This window comes from Apodemus sylvaticus, chromosome 8 (assembly GCF_947179515.1).
Source record: "Apodemus sylvaticus chromosome 8, mApoSyl1.1, whole genome shotgun sequence".
Classification (NCBI taxonomy): Eukaryota; Metazoa; Chordata; class Mammalia; order Rodentia; family Muridae; genus Apodemus; species Apodemus sylvaticus.
The window spans coordinates 96,630,022-96,651,679 of record NC_067479.1 but is presented as its reverse complement, the minus strand read 5'-3'; the positions used below and the strand labels follow the sequence as shown (position 1 = coordinate 96,651,679).

Below are 21,658 nucleotides of genomic sequence, written 5' to 3'. Positions count from 1 at the left end.
GTCATCTTCACCAAATGACAAGAGAACTCATCCGCACCATCTCTCATGCCCCACCCTGTGAGTTCATTAAGAGTCGGATTCAAATTACGGTGCAAAATGATGCAGATTACATCAGGAAAGAAACACTGGTTAAGCCAGACACAACTCCGTGTCTAAGCCTTGTGCAACTAGGGAAATTATTCCAGATTTTTATATTTTCCCACATTTTAAAAATGAGAATTATACCGGGAAGTGGTGTCACATGCCTTTAATCCCAGCACTTGGGAGGCAGAGGCAAGTGGATTTCTGAGTTCGAGGCCAGCCTAGTCTTCAGAGTGAATTCCAGGACAGCCAGGGCCACAGAGAAACCCTGTCTCAAAAAAAAAAAACAAAAAACAAAAAACAAAACAAAGAGAGAGAGAGAGAGAGAGAGAGAGAGAGAGAGAGAGAGAGAGAGAGAGAGAGAGAGAGAGAGAGAGAGAGAAAATTATTCAGCACACACCAGGATACAATATCAACTTCACTTTGTAGAGTTCCACCACGGAGCCCCTCGGAGAAGAGTTCAGAGCATCTCCTCCCTCTCCCTGGCCCCTCTGCTCACCTCCAATCTCCTCTGCCACCTTAATCTGTTCTGGACCTGTCGTACTAGACAATTTATACTACTCAGATCTGGCCACCTTTGTTCGACAGAGAGGATTTTGCCTACTGAGGAGGCTACAGCTTTGGCCTAGCACTCTGAAGATGACTCAACTCTCACAGGGGTCAGAATCCATATTTCTGTTTCCAACTCTTCACATCCATGTGACCCCTCAGTTCAGAAGCAGGGACATTCTCTCTGCAAGATATTGAGAAACTCAGACCTTCAGGCTCCATTCCAGGCCTCCCAAACCGGGATCTCCAGTTTACCAAGGCTTCCAGAGAGCTGTACACTAGACAGAGAGCATTAATCTAAGGCCCAGCCACCTGCTTACTCCACAGCAGAAGAAGCTCGGTGAGACCACACTGAATGCAGCCTTTCCCCAAATCTCTGCTTCATATTCTTTTACAAGGAACAACTCTGCTCCACACATGGTGATTGGGGTAAGGTTCTGGGTGGGGTCATTATTCCTACCACGTGGTTACCTGGCCTCACAAAAGGGCTGGCTCCAAATGACAGAGCTGGTTACTCTCTCAAACTTAAGTTCCCTAAGTCAGGACTGGAAAGGCATCCTGTTGTGGGGAACCGTCTTAAAACTCGAAGCCAACATAAAACCCATCCTCCGATATGCGTGACATGGTGCTTTGGAGTCAGCCTGGTGGCACTGCTCCAGATGTGGTGTCCTTTCTCTAAACTTGAGGGTTCCTTCCTTAGAGGGTGCATCTGTAGTGTGATCTACCTTGTGCGTCTTTAAAGGAGCCCCAGCTGCTAGTCAACTGGCCCTTTAAGAATTCTGAGAACAGGAAAAGGTATAAAAAGGCAACTTAGGCTGAGGCTGAGGCAGGGCAGGGCAAGCAGAGTAAGGAGAGAGGGCGGTTGGTGGAGAAGATGCTGTTAGGAGACAGGTGACCTAGGAGAAGCTGAGCTGATAGGCTACAACAGTTGTCATAGTTTGGAGCTGCTAGTGTTGGGAAACTGGGAGAAGGGACTGTTTAAGCAGACTGTTGGGAAACTGAAAGGGGAATGGTTGGGAGAAAGGTTTGAAGAGGCTGGGCTGGAAATTGGGAGGAGGACTGGCCAGAAGTTAAGAGAACTGGTGGTTACTGTTGTAAATTAGCTAGCCATTTTACATGCTAGCTGAGATTCTCCATTGAGAAGGATGTCACTCAAGCAGAGAGGGACACAGAGCAGTGGAGGTTCACAGTTCCCCAACATGATTCAACCACCCACGGACGGAAACTGTTGGTGTTGGATATATACACTGTTGCTTTCTGGTCATTATTTACTAACTTGTATTTTTACTGCATATATACTGTAATAGGAGCTTTTGTGAATAGGCTGTGTATGTGTTATATTTTATATAAAGGAGGGGTGCTGTGGCTTTGGATAGCTGCCAGGGTCCTAGAAACAACCCCGAGGAACAATGACTGGCTGTACAGCCGTTGGGTGACACAGATGGAAGCAGGCTCTTTGAGTCAGAGAGCTCTGTCTTCCCATGCTGAAGAAAGTGTGACTCACACAGCCTTTCAAGTTATGTCCACTGCTATCCGTCTAGACGAGGCATAACCTGCATTTAAGTAGTAGGATACTGAGGCAGCTTGTGGTTCAAAGAAGAAAGAGCTGAGTTTAGGGGATCCGGACTGGCTCGTGTGCTGGAGGACATTTTTACCCATTTCTCTCTCAGCCTCCATGGGCTCAGCCTGTTATCCCCAAAGGGAAAGAGTTTCTTTCTCACACAGACTGGCCTGCTGAGATGGAGCATGTGTATCCTTTGGACCATATCTGTGGGCCAGAGCAGGAGCCCTATTCATGGTGCATTGAAGGTCTGACCATCAGATCAGGGTGATAAACATGACCCTGAGTGATCTCTAGATGTTAGTCTTTGACCAAACCACACAGTGATACATTCATTACAAGCTAGGAAGTATCAGTGTCCTTTTCACACCCACCGAGAGGTGAGAGGCCCAGTGTGGTGTCTCCCGAGAGCTGAGGGACTTTAGTCCTCCAGCCTTCCCATGCCAGGGCTGTTCAGCTCAGAGCTGTGGCTTTGAAAGCAGCACATCATTACGAGAGCTTCCTTTTTGTCCCCTTTCATGCTGCCTATAAAGATTCCTTACCATCTGTGGGCTAGGCCAGAGTTCATGTCCAAATTTGAGCCTATCTGCACTCCATCTCTGAGAAGCCATTACTCCAAACATTGAGGTCATGTTTGCTTTAATTGCATTGAACACGAAAACAACTGTCCATTTGGGAAACTACTCAGTGATTACATCATCGCTCCTATTGATGCCTTATCACAAGAAGAACTCTTTGCACTTTCTAGATGATGGATGCTTCCCCTCACTTAGCTTTAGAAAGTTGACTCATGGTTACTGGTCTATTTAGTAAAGAAAGAGCAACTAGACACATTTTCTGAGCAAGAACACCAAAATGTGTCACTTCAGATAAGCAGCAGGTACAAATTGCTGATTGGCCTTGCTCTGGGGGTGCTGGTGTGGTTTCCCTTTGGAGAAGGCAGAGACACAAGCTCTGCAGAGAAGCTGCGAGGCTCCTCTTCCCATTAAGAAGAAATATTCAGTGGGTTTCCCCATTCCCACAACTTGTGTAGCTGTGATACAAGTTGAGGTAATAAAAAGCTCAAGTCCTACAGTGAGACAGAGGGTGTAACTCACATGCCAGCTGTGTTTAAAATAGATAATTTATCATATATACATTGTAAAATTACATAGCCAAACAATGTTTATAGAGTGTGGTAAGTGGTCACCAGAGGCATAAATCAAGAGGCGTCCTTAATAGCACTGCAGAAATCAAGGTGACTCTCTTACGTCCATTAAATCTGACATTTTTGTCCATTGGTTAGGTCCACAGAACAACTTCCCCACGGACTTATGTCCCATGGTCCCCTGACACCCACCCAAGGCAGTCATGGTCCTCATCCAAGGCTGAAACAGTCAAAGCACTTGCCAAGGGTTGAGTCCTCCTGGACATAGTTTCCCGGCATGCCTTGTGTTTTCATTTCAGTGTTGAGGCAATGGCGAAAGGCTCCCCTCTCTCTTGAATGGGAATTGACTGAGCTTGGCACACTCATGAGATGTACCCACCGGAACCATAATCAAGTCTTTGGGAATGAGAGAACAAGATATCTTCCTCGAACTCTAGATCCATTCTGCCAAAGGGGGACAAACACTTTACAACAACGGTGTTCTTGTAGATCTATAGCCCTGGTGACATATGGGTTTAAAGACATAAGTACCATAATTTCCTGAGCCAGACCTTGGACTTTCAACCATCAGCACCTTTGCCCTCACATGGCCAGCTTCAGAGCATCTGTTAAAAACAATGGATGTCATCATAAGTGGCTGCCGCCACTTAGGGGTCGGCTTTGCCCTGGGTGTCCCAGAACCTCAGAGAACGAGTGAGTGCCACCTCTCTCTTTGACCTTCACAGGAATTTCCTGTGACTCTAAACTGGGTGCTTGATGTCTTACGTAGAACAAGGGCATCTGATTAAAATTAAGATTTGAGTTTTTCCCCCAAAACTTTAAGACTCAAGAAGAGGAGAAGTTGGTCCAGTTGACTCAGTGGATGTTCTCAGAAGCAGAGTCCTTGCACTCAGGACCAGGCCAAGAACCTCTTATCTTGGGAGACGTGGCCCAGGGCTGGTCCCTTCTCTTCTGGAAAGTGTGTACCACTTACAAGATACCAGAATGCCACGGGAAGGGGCTCCCCATCGCACTGAAGGCACTGGTGAAAAGACAAAACTAGGGAGTTTGATTCTGAGTGTCATAAATAACTGGAAGTAGAGGTGACAGCCAGGGAGGAGGTACACTACAGCTGGTTCTCCTCAAAGAGGATCTGTGCATACACGGTGTTGGTGGGGACGCCTTTGGCAGCCCGGTGGGGTTTGATCAGCTCCAACTCGGCATAGGTCAAGTTTTCCTCAGTGATCTTGGGCTATATAGAAAAATAAAAACAAAAAGCGAAACATGATTCAAGCTGCCATTGGTCATCCACCATGCGTTCATTCATCGAGTATATGCTTTCACAGTACTTATAGGGTGATAAGGGAAATGTATAGGGAGACATAAAGAAGAGCATATGTACAGGCAGGTCACATTAAAGGTGAGGCTCATCGCCCCATGGAGAACACCATGTTCTGCCAAGAGACACTGTGATTGGTGTTTGAGTTCGTATCAGTTACTCCAAAAAGCCACTGGACTCTATCTCAGAAAGCAGAGCAATAGCTCTGGTCAAAAGGAAATGTACAAGACACAGAAACAAGACTACTGGCAATTAATAGCAAACTTAGAAAATTTGTGAGAGACGTCATTATACCACTAAAACTTCAGAGTATCTGGAAAATTATAATGAAGAAAATAGTTCTTAATATGTGCTAACAAGTATAGAGAGAAGATTGGTTATAAACCATCCTGGTTTAGGTGCTTTGCTATTTAATAACACAAAAAAGGTTAAGCATTGACTAGTTTGGGAAGAGACACCATTACCACAGCAACTCTTATAAAGGACACCATTTAATTGGGATTGGTTTACAGTTTCGGAGGTTCAGTGCATCATCATCATGGCGGAAGCATGGTGTCATGCTGGCAGACATGGAGCTGGAGAAGGAGCTGAGAGTTCTAAATTTTGATCCACGGGCAGCAGAAGACTGTGTAACCACTCTGGAGTTAGCTTGAGCACAGAAGACCTCAAAGCCTGCTCCACAGTGACACACTTCCTCCAACAAGACCACACGTACTGCAACAAAGCCACACTTCTTAATAATGCCACTCAAGAAGTTAAGAAGTTAACAAAATAAGCAAAACCAAAAATTAAAAACAAAACAACCAAATAACAACAACATCCAAGCAAAATAATAAGGAAGAAAGCAGCAAAACCAGAAACTACACAAAACATCTCTAAAATCAGGTATTGGAAAGTACTCATAATATGCATATACTAAAAAACTGATCACTATAAAAAGGAAAAAAATATAAGAAAGCAAGAATGAATAAAACAGAAAACAAAAATGGAAATATAAGAATAGAATATAAGGGAAGCAAAATGTCATACTGTTAAAAGACTGCGTGGCTTAATATACTAAAAAGAAAATTTGAAAACAGGGTAAAATGATAATGTCCCAGAGAAAATATAAATGACAAATGTTAAGTGTAGGGAAACAATTTGCTAAGCACCCTCAGAGGGGCAGTAAGGAAGAGCTGCCTCTCCACAGCACCAGGAGAGCTGAGGCAGGGCATCTCTGAAGGAAGCGCCGAGGAACATATCACATCCTTCAGCTGATCAGGGAACAAGAAGGAAGACCTTGTTGGATTTTAGAACAAACCCTGTGCCCATATATGTTTTCATTCAGATTTACTCAGGATGATGAAGAGGCATGTGATTATACTGAATATGATCGGTAATCATATATTCAAGTGGATTTTATTTGGGAAAGTCATCATGGCTCAGTATTTTAAAATAGTGAAATATCAAAGAGAGAAACATTGCAATTTTCTCTATAGATGCTAGAAAGCCATTTGGTAACACTGAAAAACTACTCTTGACAAAAACTTTGAATGACATAGTCACAGTTGTGTGTTTGCTTAATATGATTAGGAGATGTCAAGATAATGAAAAGTTCTGAGTGTGGTGGCACACACCTTTAGTCCTGGAGCTCAGGACACAGAGGCAGGTATATCTTAGAGTTCGAGGCCAGCCTGGTCTATAGAGCAAATTCCAGGACAGCCAGAGCTATACAGAGAAACCCTTTCTCAAGAAAACAAAAAGATAATGAATACACAATCCAAGTCTGGTGATATTAAAAGAATACAACTGAACTAATTTAAATATTGTAATACTGGAAGATAAACAGACATATATATCAGTTGGGCTGGCTATAGACTCCAGAAGTTAACTGAGATATCATATTTAAGTAAATATTATTGTAATATTTACGAGAAAAAATAAAATGAAATCACACCCTATACCACCCCACATAAGTTTAAAATATTTAAACTTCTAAAATTAATGAAAGAACACATGAGGAACTTTTACAAAAACCATCTTAGGAGTCAAAGAACCATCAAGAAGAACAAGGAAGATGTTTGCGGCTCATGTCTAAGGGTCTTACAGTTCAGCTAAGATCTGGACCAACAGCTCACTAGGGAACAAAGGAAGGGGTGCAAGAGACCACCGGAGGCTCCCAGGAAATCAGGGGATGCCAGAGACCACCTCCTGAGAGGCTCCCAAGAGAGGATGGACAACAGCTCTCGCACAGATGAAGTGAGACAGCCTCGCTCATCCCGAGAGACGCAGAGTTTTGCTCTTCGTTCTTTGAGAACTTCATAGGAGTGTTTTTACTATGTCTGCCCCTTCTCAACTCCTCCCAGACCCCCTCTCTTCACTCCACAGCCAACCTCGTGGTTCTTTTTCATCCATCAATTCCAGTGTGTGCTGCTTATATATTCATGGATGCAGGGTCAAGCTATATGTGGTAACATTCATTTAAAAAAAGAAAAGAAAAAAAGAAAAAGAAAAAAAGAAAAAGAGAAAGAGAAAGAAAAAGAAAAAGGAAAAGGAAAAGGAAAAGAAAAAGAAAAAGAAAAAGAAAAAGAAAAAGAAAAAGAAAAAGAAAAAGAAAAAGAAAAAAGAAACCTGGCTGTCCCAGGTGCCAACTGTCAAGTTGTCCTTGCCCGGGGCTGGAAGTTCCTCTTCTCCTTCCCCATGCTTCACTGGGTCTGGCTTGCACGGGGCTTGTGCATGCTGACACAGTCACTACCTACGTGGGACTTCCTGTCTTTAAGTTTCCAAACATGTTTTAAGTTGCCCAAACTATCATGTCCTCTTATCCATTCCTGACGAGATTATTCTTTGGGACAAGCAAAGAAAATGAGAGATCCTCCCATTCTTCAGTGGAAACCTGAGAATTTACTGAAAGGAACATATGATGGTGTAATCTTAAACAACCACAGAGCTGGGGCCTGGTAGTTCAGTAGTACGTTGCTTACCAAATATGGATGTGCAAGGCCTGGGGTTCGACCCTTGGTTACAAGAGTCATTTAAAACTGATGGAGCTGCACGCGGTTTCTATAGTGTCATTTGTGAAAATATGTATGACTGATTATAATGTGTGAACAATATCCTTGGAAATGAGCAACTGGAGAACCCAGTAGCCATGATTTCAAGGGGTGTGAACTGGGTTGCTGAGGGGACTCATACTTTATTATATATTCTTTGCTTAGTGTATTTTGGATGTTATAGTAGGCTTCTATTTACCCCATGCACTGACTAATTTAAATTTGTAACTGCATAAATAAAAGTGGTTGCTAATTTAGGGTCATATCAATATTTTCATCTCAGCAACTCTGCATTTCTAGTCTTAATGTTAGATTTAAGCCTTCGATTTTCAGCTTTCGTTTAGTTGTTATTTTGTATCACGGTCTTTTAAAACAACAAACAAGCAAAACCTATATGCCTCTATCTTTTTGTATAGATCAGGACAAAGAAATTGTTTACAAGGAAGGGACGTTTCTCAAATGGAATGTTAAAGCAGAGAGTCTTTGCTCTTTTGAGACAAAACAAGAAAAAAGACTAGAGCAAGACGCAATAGGTAGATGAAGAACTTCACGCCCCATATCGGCCTGAGTGATTTCCGAGCAAGTGAGTTGCACACCTGACAAGCCATTTTTCAAGTTCAAAGTTAAGCACATTTGTAGGAATGGAGTCTCTGCTTTCCTTTTGACACCAAAAGCCTTTACACAGTTTCTTAGTCGTCCACATCTTACGGGCCAACAGACCCCGATGTATGCTCTGGCCTTGTTTAATTACATTTCACATTGTAATGATTCCATTTAAAAACACCACGTGTCTTCCAATAAGTACTCAAAACCCAACTCATGTAAATTTTAGAACCCAGGTTTATGAAATCATATTGTCCAGTTGTTTTATTGCATTACTGTGAAACTGTATTGTTTTCTAGTGTAGATTATCTGTTTATTCTTAAGTTATTTCATTACGTTTGGATATGAAAAATAACACCCGCTTTCTCAATACAGGTCACCAGGCTGGCTTGGCTGATGTGTCGTTTTCATACATTTTTATGATGTTCCTATAGTAAGCATAATTTAATAAAGCCAAAGCACACTAAATAAATAATTGCATCTAGAAAAGCAATAAAAACAAATAAAATTAGTACTTTCATAAGTGGGAAAGGTACTTCAATTACTGCTACAAGCAACAACCCACCATAAAATGTGTACAATCATTTCCCTTATGCATATTTCTGGAGTGTAATAATTTGATTGAAGATATGAGGCAGCACGCAGGAGGCTCGGGAGTGTGAAGTGTATACAGTTTACCACGGAAGATGCATAATATCAGTGCTTGGCACCTTTAGAAGACCTACTGCTTTCCTGGCAGGCTCAGTCAGTTGGCACTATCAAACATGTGCCTAACTACACCCCCAGTCTGACTGCTACAGCCCAGGCACTCTCACCATAACCTTGGCTAGAGAAACCCAACTTAGCTTAGTTAAGATACCATCCCCAGTGACTACAGCAATTCCAGTCCATGACAGAAGTACTGGGTCCATGGAGATGGGTTAGGAAGCACCCTGTTAGTTCTCTCCAAGCCACCAGCTCTCAAAATGGTACTCTTCGGGCCTGTGTGGTATTTGGGGGGTTATGGAGGGATAGAATTACCTTTAGCCCTATGTATCTCTCAATTCTGCAACCAACTGTGAATTAAAAATGTTTGTGGGGAAAGTTGCATTAATATTAAACATGTGGATTCCCTGCCATTCCCTGCATGGAACAGTGACTATGGTTTTTGCTTGTTTGTTTGTTTGTGTTTGCATTTGCATTATCTTTAGTAGGTGAACCATTAAGGGATAACCTCAGGTGTATAGAGGACATATGGAGGCTACATTTTGATGCGGATATGCACCATATTATGTGAAGGATTTGTCTTTCGCTTTACATGAGGAACTCTAAAAGCATTCCTCCAAGGAGTCACCAGGGTGGATATGCACAGACTTATGCTTAGAGCACAGGCTTCAGCACATCTAACCCACTGTTTCCAAGCCCCGTTGAAGCCCTAGGCTGCACCAATAGCATAACAGGAACCTCCAAAGTGGGATCCACTGGCTCTGACCGAGCCACTCCTTATCCACAGGTCTGCTGAATTTACGGAAGTCAGGCAGTGGAGCTTTCTGAGTGGGTCAGAAGCACCTCTCCAGTCTGGTTTCTTCTTATTCCTCCTCTTCTTCTTCCTCCTCCTCCTCCTCTTCCTCCTCCTCCTCTTCCTCCTCCTCCTCTTCCTTCTCCCCTTCCTCCTCCTCTTCCTTCTCCTCTTCCTCCTCCTCTTCCTTCTCTTCTTTCTTATTTTCTTCTTTCTTATATTATTATTATTATTATTTTCTTCCTTTTTCCCTCTCCTCCTCCTCTTGTTTTTTTTTTCCAGACAGAGTTTCTCTGTGTAACCTTGGCTTCCCTAAAGCGCACTCTGTAGACCAGTCTGGCCTTGAACTCACAGAAATCTGCCTGCCTCTGCCTCCCAGGTGTTGAGATTAAAGATGTCCCACCACCACCCTGCAGAGTTTGATCTTCTTTGCCTTATACCCAGGCCGCAGAATGGCCTGGTCAGGTTCTCCTTCAGCAGCTCAAAGCTACTGTATGTTCATGCCTTGAAATCCATAGGGTTTTGCACAGTTGTCAAGGTACTCAGATGTCCAAGGCCTTTGTGTAAAATGTCATGTTCTGTGTACTCAATGTTTGTCCACACTTGCTCTAAATGAATTCATCCCTTGACGAGTTACAGCATGAGTTAGAATGTAAATCCTCTGCAAATTGTTGCTACACTGTATCGTTTGGGGAATGATGAGAAGCGAACAGTGAAAAGTCTGTCCAAGGTCACTACAAATGCAATTTCCCCCTGTGACTGGTTGAGCCTACAAGATGTAGAATCTGCCGTCTGTGTAGTTGTCTGGAACTCATACACCGCGACCCTTTGCCCTTTGTCACCTGTGGTCTCTTTTTACATTTTCCTACAACTGGAGGTAGGGTTTCTCAGCAGTGGGTGACAGAGAAGACAAAGTGAAGCGCCCTGTATCTGAGGCAGCAAACTTCTAGCTGGTATCTCATGTTTATGGGGAGGTGAGGAGAGCTTTGGCATGGTCCTCACCTGCCTGCAGAGATGAGGGACAGGAGGAATTTGGACCCTGTTCAAATGCCAGCTACTTGGCTTTGCTCAGTTCTACCATCAGTGCGCAGGAACAATAGTAAGTAGCTAATGAGTCAGTTTTGAGTGTAAACGAAATGCATGCGAGTGTTGTGGCACAGCCCCTGCCCCATAGAAAGTACTAAATACATGTGTCCTGAATAAGGCACCGTTCGGACACCATCACTGTCCAACTGGCAAACTAAATGTCATCTAACTGCAAATGCTTTGACTCCATCAAAGACCAACAAGGACGGTGTGGGCCGTGGAGGCCAGGATATTTTTTTGATAGGTAGAGATTCTGGGAAATTAGTTATGGGCAGAATTAGGGGCCCCCTATCAAATCCCTGTGTTGTTTATCCCACAGTACCTTCAGATGTGAGTGGGGTTGGAGATGGGGTTTTTAAAGTAATAAACAGGTTAAGATGAGGTTGGTAGAGGCAGTGCTAATCCAATGTGACTATTCTTTATGATAACAGGGCATAGGCCACTTAGAGGGATGACCTGCCCTGTTGTTCTTGGACTTGAATTCTCTTAGGATTCACATATCTCTGGTGTGTGAGTTACTTAGTTTATGGAATTTAATTATGGCACCCTAGTATACTAATTTACTGGTCATAGTCTAGATGAGGAGATGCTTTCTTTGAGGGAAAGAACCTTCCCATGAATGGGCACATAGTAGGACATGCTCTGTCACCTTCAGGGGAAAGGGGCCTGGGGTCTGCTGCTATTCAGTGAGGAAGCAAATGGAACTGGAACTGGAAAGTGCTGGAACCCCTTCACATAATCCTCCCAGACACCTGCTACCCTGCTGTCCTGCCCTCTACAGCTTGGCCTTTGAGTTGCAGTAAATCCAGCTAAGTGGTGGGCAGCCTACTGAGTGCCAAATAGGACTTAAGTACTGTGTGCTGCCTGGGAAGAAGGAAGGTGGGCTTCCTCGTGAGGGAGGAGGGAATGACACCAGCTGTTAGCAGCCAAGTGAACAGCCCCTCCCCCACCCAGTTAGGAGCCTGGCTTCCAGGTGACCTGAACCCCAGCCAGGGGCAGGGGTTCAAGCGGGAACTCACGCTCACCGCTCACCATTCTGATTGTGCACGGGTGTGAGGGAGGAGGCCGATTCACTGTCGGGTGTTTTCTGCCCAGTCCCTACCTGGTCACCTGCCACCCACAGTTCAACAGGGTCACTTTGTTGCTGCTCTTGTTACTGCCTCTCTTCCCTTCCTGTTGAAGACACAGGAAGCAGCAGGATAACTGCAGAGATGCTGCACCTCAGGAAGCCCTCATGCTGCGGTTTGGGACATGCAAACCTCACATGAAAGTCAGAGAAATCTTACAGAAAAGGGCTCCTTGCCCAGGGGAGGGTCCCTGTTATGTCTGTCTGTCTGTGTGCTTAGATCTCCTGAGCAACCCCCCTCTCTCTTCCTCCTTCCTTCCCTCCCCCCCTCCACTAAAAAACAGATGAAGTCGATCTGGAGCCCGCTGAGGCAGCAAGAATAAAGATTGAGGCCCATGTACTCTGGGTGGCAGGGAAATGACATCGGTGCCTGGTCTCCGACCTCAGGAAGACCCCGAAGCAGCCATGACATGGTTGGGTCATCGCAGGTGCTACTATAAACATGCATTTTTAGGCAACTTTTGTGGTTTTTTTTTTCCTGTTTCTCCAAAGCAAGTATCTCAGAATAGGACAGCTGGGTCATATGGTAAATGTATGTTAAGCTTGTAAGAAACTGCCAGTCATCCAGAGGGCACTGTTTGCCCTCCCACCCGACGGTTCTTAGTAGGTGTCAGGGGCACACAATGTCCCATCCTAGACGTAAACCCAAGGTTGTCATTGATGGTTACAGGGCCAGGTCCCCCACCCTCACCCCCGTGATTTCCCATGATCACACAGGCTACAGTTTGGATAAACTAGAAAGTCTTTGCATGCTAGGTGTAAGGGTGAATGAATATTTCGGAGCCAGCTATGGCCTGCCTAGCATCATTCATCTGCTCCACCAGTGGTGAGGAGCTGAGACCACAGGACCAGTGCCGGCTGCCCCTCTTGGCTCTAATGTAGGCCGCTCTCTGCCCCAGTTTAGGGTGGTGGTTATGGAAAGTACACCAGAGAGGAAGAAACAGCCCAACTGCTGACGCCAGGAAAACCGACCTCAGGAGATCTGTAAGCTACGCATCTCTCCACAGCACACATGCTTCAGACTCCAAATGTGCACGTAAGATTTCATCTTATGCATGGGTTTCCATGGAGTCAACTGAAAGTTTCTCTTCTGGGCGAGCAGGGATTTAATGATCTCTTATGCAGACTCCTGCAAAACAATACTTTCCCGTAGAGCTTGCAGCTGGATGTGCACGCCGAATTAACATTGCAGGAATAAGAGAGAAATGCAATTGCAGCAGCTGCCCATTGCCAATGTGAAGAGTTCAGCCAGGTAATACTATTACCACAGCAGCCGATCGATACCCAGGACACGGGAGCTCTGTGCTCATGTCACCTTAGCACTCCAACATGAGGTGGAGTTCTACAGAGTTGCAGAATCAGGAATCTACTTCCCCAAGAGACCACAAGAATCATCAGGGGCAGCCTTCCTCTTCTCCCTTCAAGTGCTCATTTTTTATTCAACAGAAAAGGAACTAGTAAAACACAGTCTCCCTGAAGCCATTGCACACAACCATGGCCTGCAAGAATGCTGCAGCTAAGTGTTTGGCATCTCCTGCTCTCCCCGACCCAGAGACTCTGGACTCTGAACAGCCATACTCAGCATGACCATACTGCAGCCAACACGCCTTGGACATGAACTTGGCCTTGTTGAACATGGGTTGCTTCCAGGCACACACATTGATATTTATAAAAGGAGGATCTAGAGTTTTCTGGTGTGTTTTAAAATAAAGATAGAAGAGGAAAACTAATAAAAAAGAAATATTTTTCCGAGACAGAAGTGTTAAATGGTCCGGAGTGACTTTGGGAGGTTGCTCGGTGTGTTGGCCGAGACTTGGTGCCTTTGGGAACAGAACACAGCAGCACACTGATGAGCAACTTTCACCATCCCATTCTGTTCTCACCTCTGCCACCACTTGAGGTGGCCCAACAGTCACACTCAAGTCACAGACAAGTGGACAGCTGTTAAAAGCAGGAAGCTGCCAGGAGTGCTAACACGCCCGCAATCCCAGCACTTGGGATGTTGGCAACAGGGGAGTGGTGAATTTGAGACCAGTATGGCCTGTATCAAAAAACCAAACAAAACATGGCAGAAAACCATTTTATGGTACCAGGTACATATGGGTTTAGAATTCTTCATCCTGCCTGGGATCTGACCCCATGGGCAAAGCACATGAGCAGTGCGGCATGTCAGCACCATGCAAGGCGCAAGTCGGAAGCACATGCTCCATGTCTAGGTGAGCCAGACAGGTGGACAGCAGTCCGTTTCCTTAGAAGCAGACATCAGACACCAATGGGAAAAGGAGCAGAGGACCATTAGGTCAGCCGCATGAAGCCTGGATACAGACTCAACAGCACTGGACAGGCAGTGTGAGCTCCGATGGAGGGACCTGAGGATAGAGGTCACACCCTCAGTGTATGTTCAATATGATGGAAGGCCACACACCCAGGCTAACATGATTTGGGACAGTCACAAGTCACCATCCATCTAGGTAACATCTTGAAGCCAGCACAGAAAGACCAAGGATAAACCAGAGAGGTTCAACATTTTACAAATTGACTTTACAAGCCATATTTTGCAAACAGAAATATGATTATAGATAATGGTCTCAGTGAGGCTCCCATACTTGAAGCTTCTCCTGGTTGCACAGTGACTTCTCCATAAGTTGCTGTAATCATTCACCTTCTTTTTCCATGAACCAGGAATACGCTATCCCCAGTGCCGTCCTAAAGTGCTTTGATAGGCAGCCATTCTAGATGACGCTTTTGCTTAGAAAAAGAGTGTTTGCTTATCTCCTTCAACCAAGATTGTAACCCGATTTTTAACCCTATCCTCACAATGCCTGTCACACTGGATCACAGAAGGGTCTCTATGGTGGTTGAAACTCAAGAGCCATGCTCTCAAAAAAAAGAAGGCTGCCATTCATAAACTGCATGCCCATGAACAAGGCATCTAAACCCGCCTATGCCTGTGTTTCCTCAGCTACAATGTAAGATTTGTATAATGCCTCTTATTGGATGGCATTCAAGGACTGGATGCATTGACTCATGTGATACCCACAGAGGAATTCCTCCCAGAACCGCAGGAAAAGCTATGTGTGTGGCCTATTGTTACTGTTAGTACTAAATACTCCTAGTGGTATGTGATGTGATGTGATGTGATATGATGTGATGTGATGTGATGTGATGTGTGTGTAGTAGTAGTAGTACTAGTAGTAGTAGTAGTAGTAGTAGTAGTATGTGATATAACCTTGCTAAATATTACGTTAAAGCATTGCCTGGAACAGGCTCTCCATCTGTGACCTAATAGTGCTCACAATTAGACTCAGTGCCCTTATCAGGCTCTTGGGATCTTGTTCTGTGCCTCTCCTAAGTTCACTCCATGTGTCTTCCTTGCAGATCAGAGCTCCAGCCATACTAGTCTCTGCATTTGGACACAGCTGGGCTGTGATTTCCGCTCAGGGAAGGCTTTGGGCCCTCTGTTAATGCCATTTTCTCTGTCCAGAAGACTCTCTCATGAACCATGGTGAATGAGCATTGCTTCTTCATGTTATTAGACCTTTTCTCTGATGTGTTATCTTCCTCATCAAACACAGTCCCTCCTTGCTTCCTGCCTGACTCTGCTGTTGTCACAGCATGTACTGCTCCTTGGCACTATAAAGTCCCGTCCTTTACATTCTGTCTTTTTCCATTAGACTGTGTTAGTAGAACCTAATAGTTCCTGGTGTGATGACAGCCGAATACAGAAGGTATGCTTGCAGTCATCTTTATTCTGCATGTGTAGAAACGTAGACAAACACCTGTGTTTGTGACCAATGCTGGTATATAGCAGAGTTGGTCTTTGATCCACCCCCACCCCCACCCCCAGCGACTTCTTCAAATACATTCATGGCTCCATCCAGTAAGTGTTCGGCAACAGGACAGAATGAAATAAGCCCTGAAGTGTAGTGGCTCTGGCTGACTTATGCAAATGTGCAAAACCCACACTTCACTGACTTAGTTAGGCTAGCTGACCAGTGAACTTCAAGGACCTGTTTGTCTCTGCCTCACACCCCAGTCAAGCTGGTTACAGATGCTCTGTACCACATTTGACTGTGTGTGCATGTGTATGTGGTGAACACATGTGCATGTGAAGTATATGTGCATGTACATTTGTATGCAGGTACTCATGAAGGTAAGAGGTTGACGGCATGAGTCTTCACTATTGTTTTATAAAGTATCCTTCTGAGACAAGTTCTCTCACTAAACCCAGAGTTCACCGATTGATTAAACTGGCTGGCCAGCACTGGGGGATCTTTTGATCTCTCTCCTGCCTGACCCTTGGGGCTCACATGTGTGTACAAACATTTGCCTTCTATGTAAGCTTCTTGGATTTGAACTCGAGTCTTCAAGGCTTTTAAGACGAGTAAATTACTTGCAAATCTATTTTCCCAGCCAGAATATGATTTAATTGTGTGAATTTAATAAGACGATAAAAGAAAACCAGCCTGTCCATCATTTAAAAATGCTCCCAGAGATGCCTCCCGCCTTAGGAAGATGTCCCAGAACTGTCCCTCGTGAACTCCTCTCTCTCTTTCAACACCTTTGGAGACTCTACTATAACACACAACTGGGTTCTAAGCTTCGAGAAAAACATAAGCACATGGCTTTCAGATTTAAAATACAATCAAGATAGATGGAAAATAGATCAATAGGCAGACAGACAGACAGATAGATGATAGAGATTGATTGATGGTGGATGGATTGATGGTGGATGGATGGATGTGAATGGATAGATAAATCCATCAACACTGAGGAAAATGTGAGGAAACCACCATTCTTTCTTTCTTTCTTTTTTTTGAAACCACCATTCTTATCCTTTGTTGGGTGCAGGAATAAAAGGGGAAAGATTTTTGAAAGAGACTGGACAAACTCTATCAAAGCAAGAGGTATATGTTACACAATAACTCCAAGTTTAAAAATGTCTCCCACAGAAATGCACTTAAATAAAGGGATGCGCACAGAGATATTTTTCACCAGAATGGCCCTCCTAAAAGTGGAAAATCAGCACAACATATATGGCCATGAGTTGGGTGAGTGAACAACCCTGGGCAGTCAATCAAGAGGAGGACGGAACTCAATGAATGGTGGGAGAAATGTGCTGGTATAAAGTCCACAAAGAACATTCCAGTTCAGGGAAAATGTGCAAGAAATGCTCCCATCTGCATGAAACAACACTTCAAAGCAGGGCCATGCTATCCTACAGCCATGACCTAAAAGCATGGTTAGGTGGTCATAACGTACTCTAGGAATCTAAGCAAAGATGTGGATGGGATCTTGTGTATATGTGGACAATACTTAAAAGTCCCTAACAGAGACCATGGCATGGAAATAAGAGCCTAGGGAAGGAACTGGGTTTAATATTTTAACATGTGAGAATTCTGAATTTCCAGCATAGCCTCCCTGTCCAGTGAGGTCTGTGCAGCAAATGATGCCCTAGAAACCAATGGAGTTAGCTGAGCAGTTTTGGCAAGAGGAATGGCCTCATGGTGAGGGACACAGGAACTTGTCACCAAGCACCTGGTTGGATCAGGTCTGACATATGCCAGCAAGGGAACATGCCACTACCTCAACCCATCTGAGACAATAAGAGAGTTGTCGAAGAATTAAACATCTATCCTTATTGAAAGTAATAGAGCAGACTTTAAACATGGAAAAAGACACTGAAATATCCTTCTAATCATCATTGTCATCACCACCGGTACCACAACCATCACCAGTACAACCATTACCATGAGTACAGCCATTATCAAAGTACAAACATCACCACCAGTACAACCATCATCACAAGTATAACCATCATCACTAGGATAACCATCACCACCAGTACCACCACCACTATCCTCACTATTATCACCAACACCATCACCTCCATCACCAATTTATCATCACTATCACCATTGCTGCCATCATGATAATTGTCACCATCACAGTTGTACTGTCATGGTATACAGGGCACAAACTAAGAATTAAGATCAAATCTAAAATGACAACAGGGACACCTGACCATTTGTGAAATTCGCATTACAATATGCAACGTGGACAGTGAATGCACATGGACTACATTCATAATTTGCATTCTGTCATTATGTATATACTCTGAGCAAAAAGTCCTAAGGCTATATCCAACTGGGATATAGCCATATATGTGGGTTTTGGTCATCATTCATACATATGTATATGTATGTGTATGTGTATATGTATATGATGTATATGATGTATATGTATATGATGTATATGTGTATATGTACATATATGTATATATAAATATTTAAGGTTTGAGAATTTAACCCATCTGTAGAGCCCAAGCTTGCTTTGCAAACACAAAGCCCTGGGTTCAATCTCCAGCACTGGGGGAAAAAGACAAAATAAGTTTGTCTCTAGACACATATAATTATAAATTATAATTTAATTTACTCAGGGAAAGCAGCCCTCAGATGCACCATTGTTTGGTCCTGAGCTCAGGCTCTCACAGATTTTCTTCCCGGTACTCTGGATGCGTCTTAGCTGTGTTGGTGGTTTGTGTTCGTTCTTTCCAAAAATGGCACTTCATTTCTAGCATTCTCCATTTGAGATTGAAAAAGTCTTTTAATAACAACTCTAAAGTACTCTGTGTTCAAAACTGAGCTTTTAAATGAAATAGGCTTAAAAAACATCAAATGTGAGCAGAAATGATATTGTTTCATGAGATTACAAAACCAAAATAGAGCAAAGAAAGTTTCTGAAAAAAATTTCCCAGCAGTGCAATGATCTTAGAAATGAAGTGCCCAATAAAGGCAGCAAATCAGCTAAGCCGAGATGGAAAGCAAGCCATGGCACTCGCGGAGGGACGGGACAGTTCCTGCAGACATGGGGCGTGGGGGGGGGGGGGCAGGCTGTCCAAAGCGAGGTCCCACCTGACTCCTGGGCGCAGGGTGAACTAGACACCAGGAGAGGTCCCTAGGGGCAGAACCTGCTGGTGGTACAGGCCCGCCTCCCGCCTGGGCTGCTCTGTAGTCTTGCTATCACCTTTGCCACATGGTGCCACAGCTCAGCTTCTGCTCCTACCTAGCACCTTACACTGCCTGTCAGCATTCTGTGGGCACTGCAGAGAATGAAGGTGGAGACTAAAGGGGGCTCTGAGTGAACCAGTCATGCCGCTGATAAGGAGCTCCCTTCCCTTAGAACCCAGAACCTCATCAGCCTTCACAAGGGAGAGGCAGCCTCCATCTGTGGCACTTCTGTGGTGGGACACTTCCAGTAACCCCAGTGATGTTCCCAATGAATACTTAATATATTAATTTGTCTAAAAGCTTGTTTCCCTGTTCCCTTGTTCCCCGTTTCCTTGTCCTGTCCCTCTCCCCTCTATGTCTGTCTCTCTGTCTCTCTGTCTCTTTCTGTGTCTCTGTCTCTGTATCCCTCTCTCTCCCTCCCTTCATACACACACACACACACACACACACACACACACACACACACACACCCTATACACAAATCCTCAGAGCCTCAATCTACTGCTCCTGGCTTCTCAAACGGCAGAAAGGCTTCCGACCTGCCTGGTGTGTATGGATACTGCTGTGGAACTGAATGCTCTCACTTGGAAGCGACAGCCCCATGTCCCGGTGAACACACTCCCTAAGCAGGGGATGCTCTCATTTCCACTCTCTCTTGATCACTTCCGGTTTCTGGAAGCCCCGGCGCTCGCGCTCCCCGGAGGAGAGGCCCATGAAACCAAATGACTTCTCTTTCCCCCACTCTCCTCCACTTCAAAGCTTCAGCATCGATTCTCTCTCCAGTCAACATACATAACTCCCCGTGACAATAACGGGATGTGCATGTGCGCCAAGGGGGGCATAGAATTTTTATCTCTGTAAAAATGGTACTAGCATGGTACAAGCAAAGTTTTTGTTTTTTTCCCAAGGCTTTTACTTGGGGCAATATATTGAACATGTGGTTGTGGGTTTTTTCCTTCTTTTTAATTTTAAATTGAGATTATGAACATATTTTATGCAGGTTAATATATCCTTTTCATGTAAAATTTAGCTGAAACCAGTTCTAGCACATTAACGACAACAAGAGAAATTCTCTGGCTTATTATAAACATCCTTCAAGAAACCTGAAAAGCATGTCCTCTGGAAATAATTTTGTTGGGATCTGAAATATTATTAAAATCCTTTCAGAACTCTATCACTGGCGCCTAGTGGGCCTCAGAGCTCTTTCCTACTACTGATCAGAGGAAACATCCTTTTTGGCCTTGGCAATATGTTCTGGATGGTGAAAACAGGGCTGGAGGAAGGGGCTAGGTAAACAGACCAGCCACAGGGGCTGGGCCGATTGCTTCATGATTTCAACCATGCCGCAGAGAGCAGCAGACTTCTTTTGGAGTGGACAGCTTCTTTTCTCACCACTGAACACTATGATGAGTTTCCGTGAGAGGAGATAGTTTTACTGAAGACATTGGAACGTGTAAAAGTACTGCCAAATTATTTATATAACATGTATTTAATGTCCAGAACATAGAAGTATCCCACAATGTGTTCACACACTCAGGGTGTGGGTATGCAGGTGGGTGTGCCTGTGCTAGGAGCAGGAGGCATCAAGGACAGGCCTTGTGGGGAGCAAACAGTAGCTCTGAGAGACGAGGAGGGTGGCAGATATAGGCAGAAAGCCCTGGGGAGAGAGCCCAGACCACACGGGGTCTCCATGTTCCCAGGGGTGGAGGCAGGGTAGGGTGGGATCCAGGAAGCAGTGACAGATGCTGCTGCCCCCTGCCCTCCCACTCACAGGAAGCCATGTTTCATGCCAGAGGCAAGAGGGAGCCATTGGAATATTCTAGTCAGGGAAATGATGGGGTCGGAGCAGTTTTAGGAAAACCCCTAGGCAGCAATGCAGTGGATGGAGCGGAGGGAATGAGACAGGCTCCAGGAGACACACTGGGAAACTCGGGGTAATTAAGCCCACAGTGTTCTTGGTTTTTCTGCCTTCAGCCTCTTGCTCACAAGAGCTCATTTTCTCTTTGGACAGTAGGGGTGGCCTGACCCCTCAGCGGCCCAGGCCTGGGAGTGTTTAATTAGAGAGGAAGGTCTGGGGGTGGGGGGCGGCGAATATAGAGGCCCGATGGATGCTGAGTGGAGCACAGTGAACAACATCAAATCCATTTAACCCTAAAAATGATTCTCACTCTGTTTCTCATTAATTTGGGGTGCTACTAACCTCACCCCCTTCCTGATACTTTGCTCCCTTTAAACTTCATTTGCTTCCATAGCAGACACTGTATTTTCTTCCCCTGCCTCAGACTCTAAATCAATAAACTGGACTACTAATTAAAAAAAAATGTCAGATGCACTTCAATAGCTCTCTGATTAATCTGAAACAAGGAAGTAGTTAACAATTTTTCCTGGAAGCATGCGAATTATTTCCATAGACCTCCAAGGCAATGCTGTGAGGGTGCTTGACCAGGATGAGGGGCCTGGAGGGCTCCCAAAGGTTTCAGGGAGTTTTTTGAGACTAAGTTACAAAACAAACAAACAAATAGGTGCATCTGTTTCTAGTGTGTTCTGCAAGCCCAGAGGATTTGTTTTGTTTTGTTTTGTTTTGTTTTGTTTTGTTTTGTTTGCTTTGCTTTGCTTTGCTTTGCTTTGCTTTGCTTTGCTTTGCTTT

The 21,658-nt window shown here is 44.5% G+C and overlaps 1 protein-coding gene across 1 annotated transcript in view; it reads right to left on the bottom strand.

Moving 5' to 3' along the window:
- Window positions 1-3,296: 3,296 nt before the first annotated feature.
- Vstm4 (V-set and transmembrane domain containing 4) overlaps window positions 3,297-21,658 on the bottom strand; it is an 85,363-nt gene continuing 67,001 nt past the window's right edge. Inside the window, exon 8 of the mRNA XM_052190144.1 lies at window positions 3,297-4,569. Coding sequence (XP_052046104.1) covers window positions 4,444-4,569 — 126 coding nt within the window. The 3' untranslated portion in view covers window positions 3,297-4,443. The remainder of the gene's footprint in view (window positions 4,570-21,658) is intronic.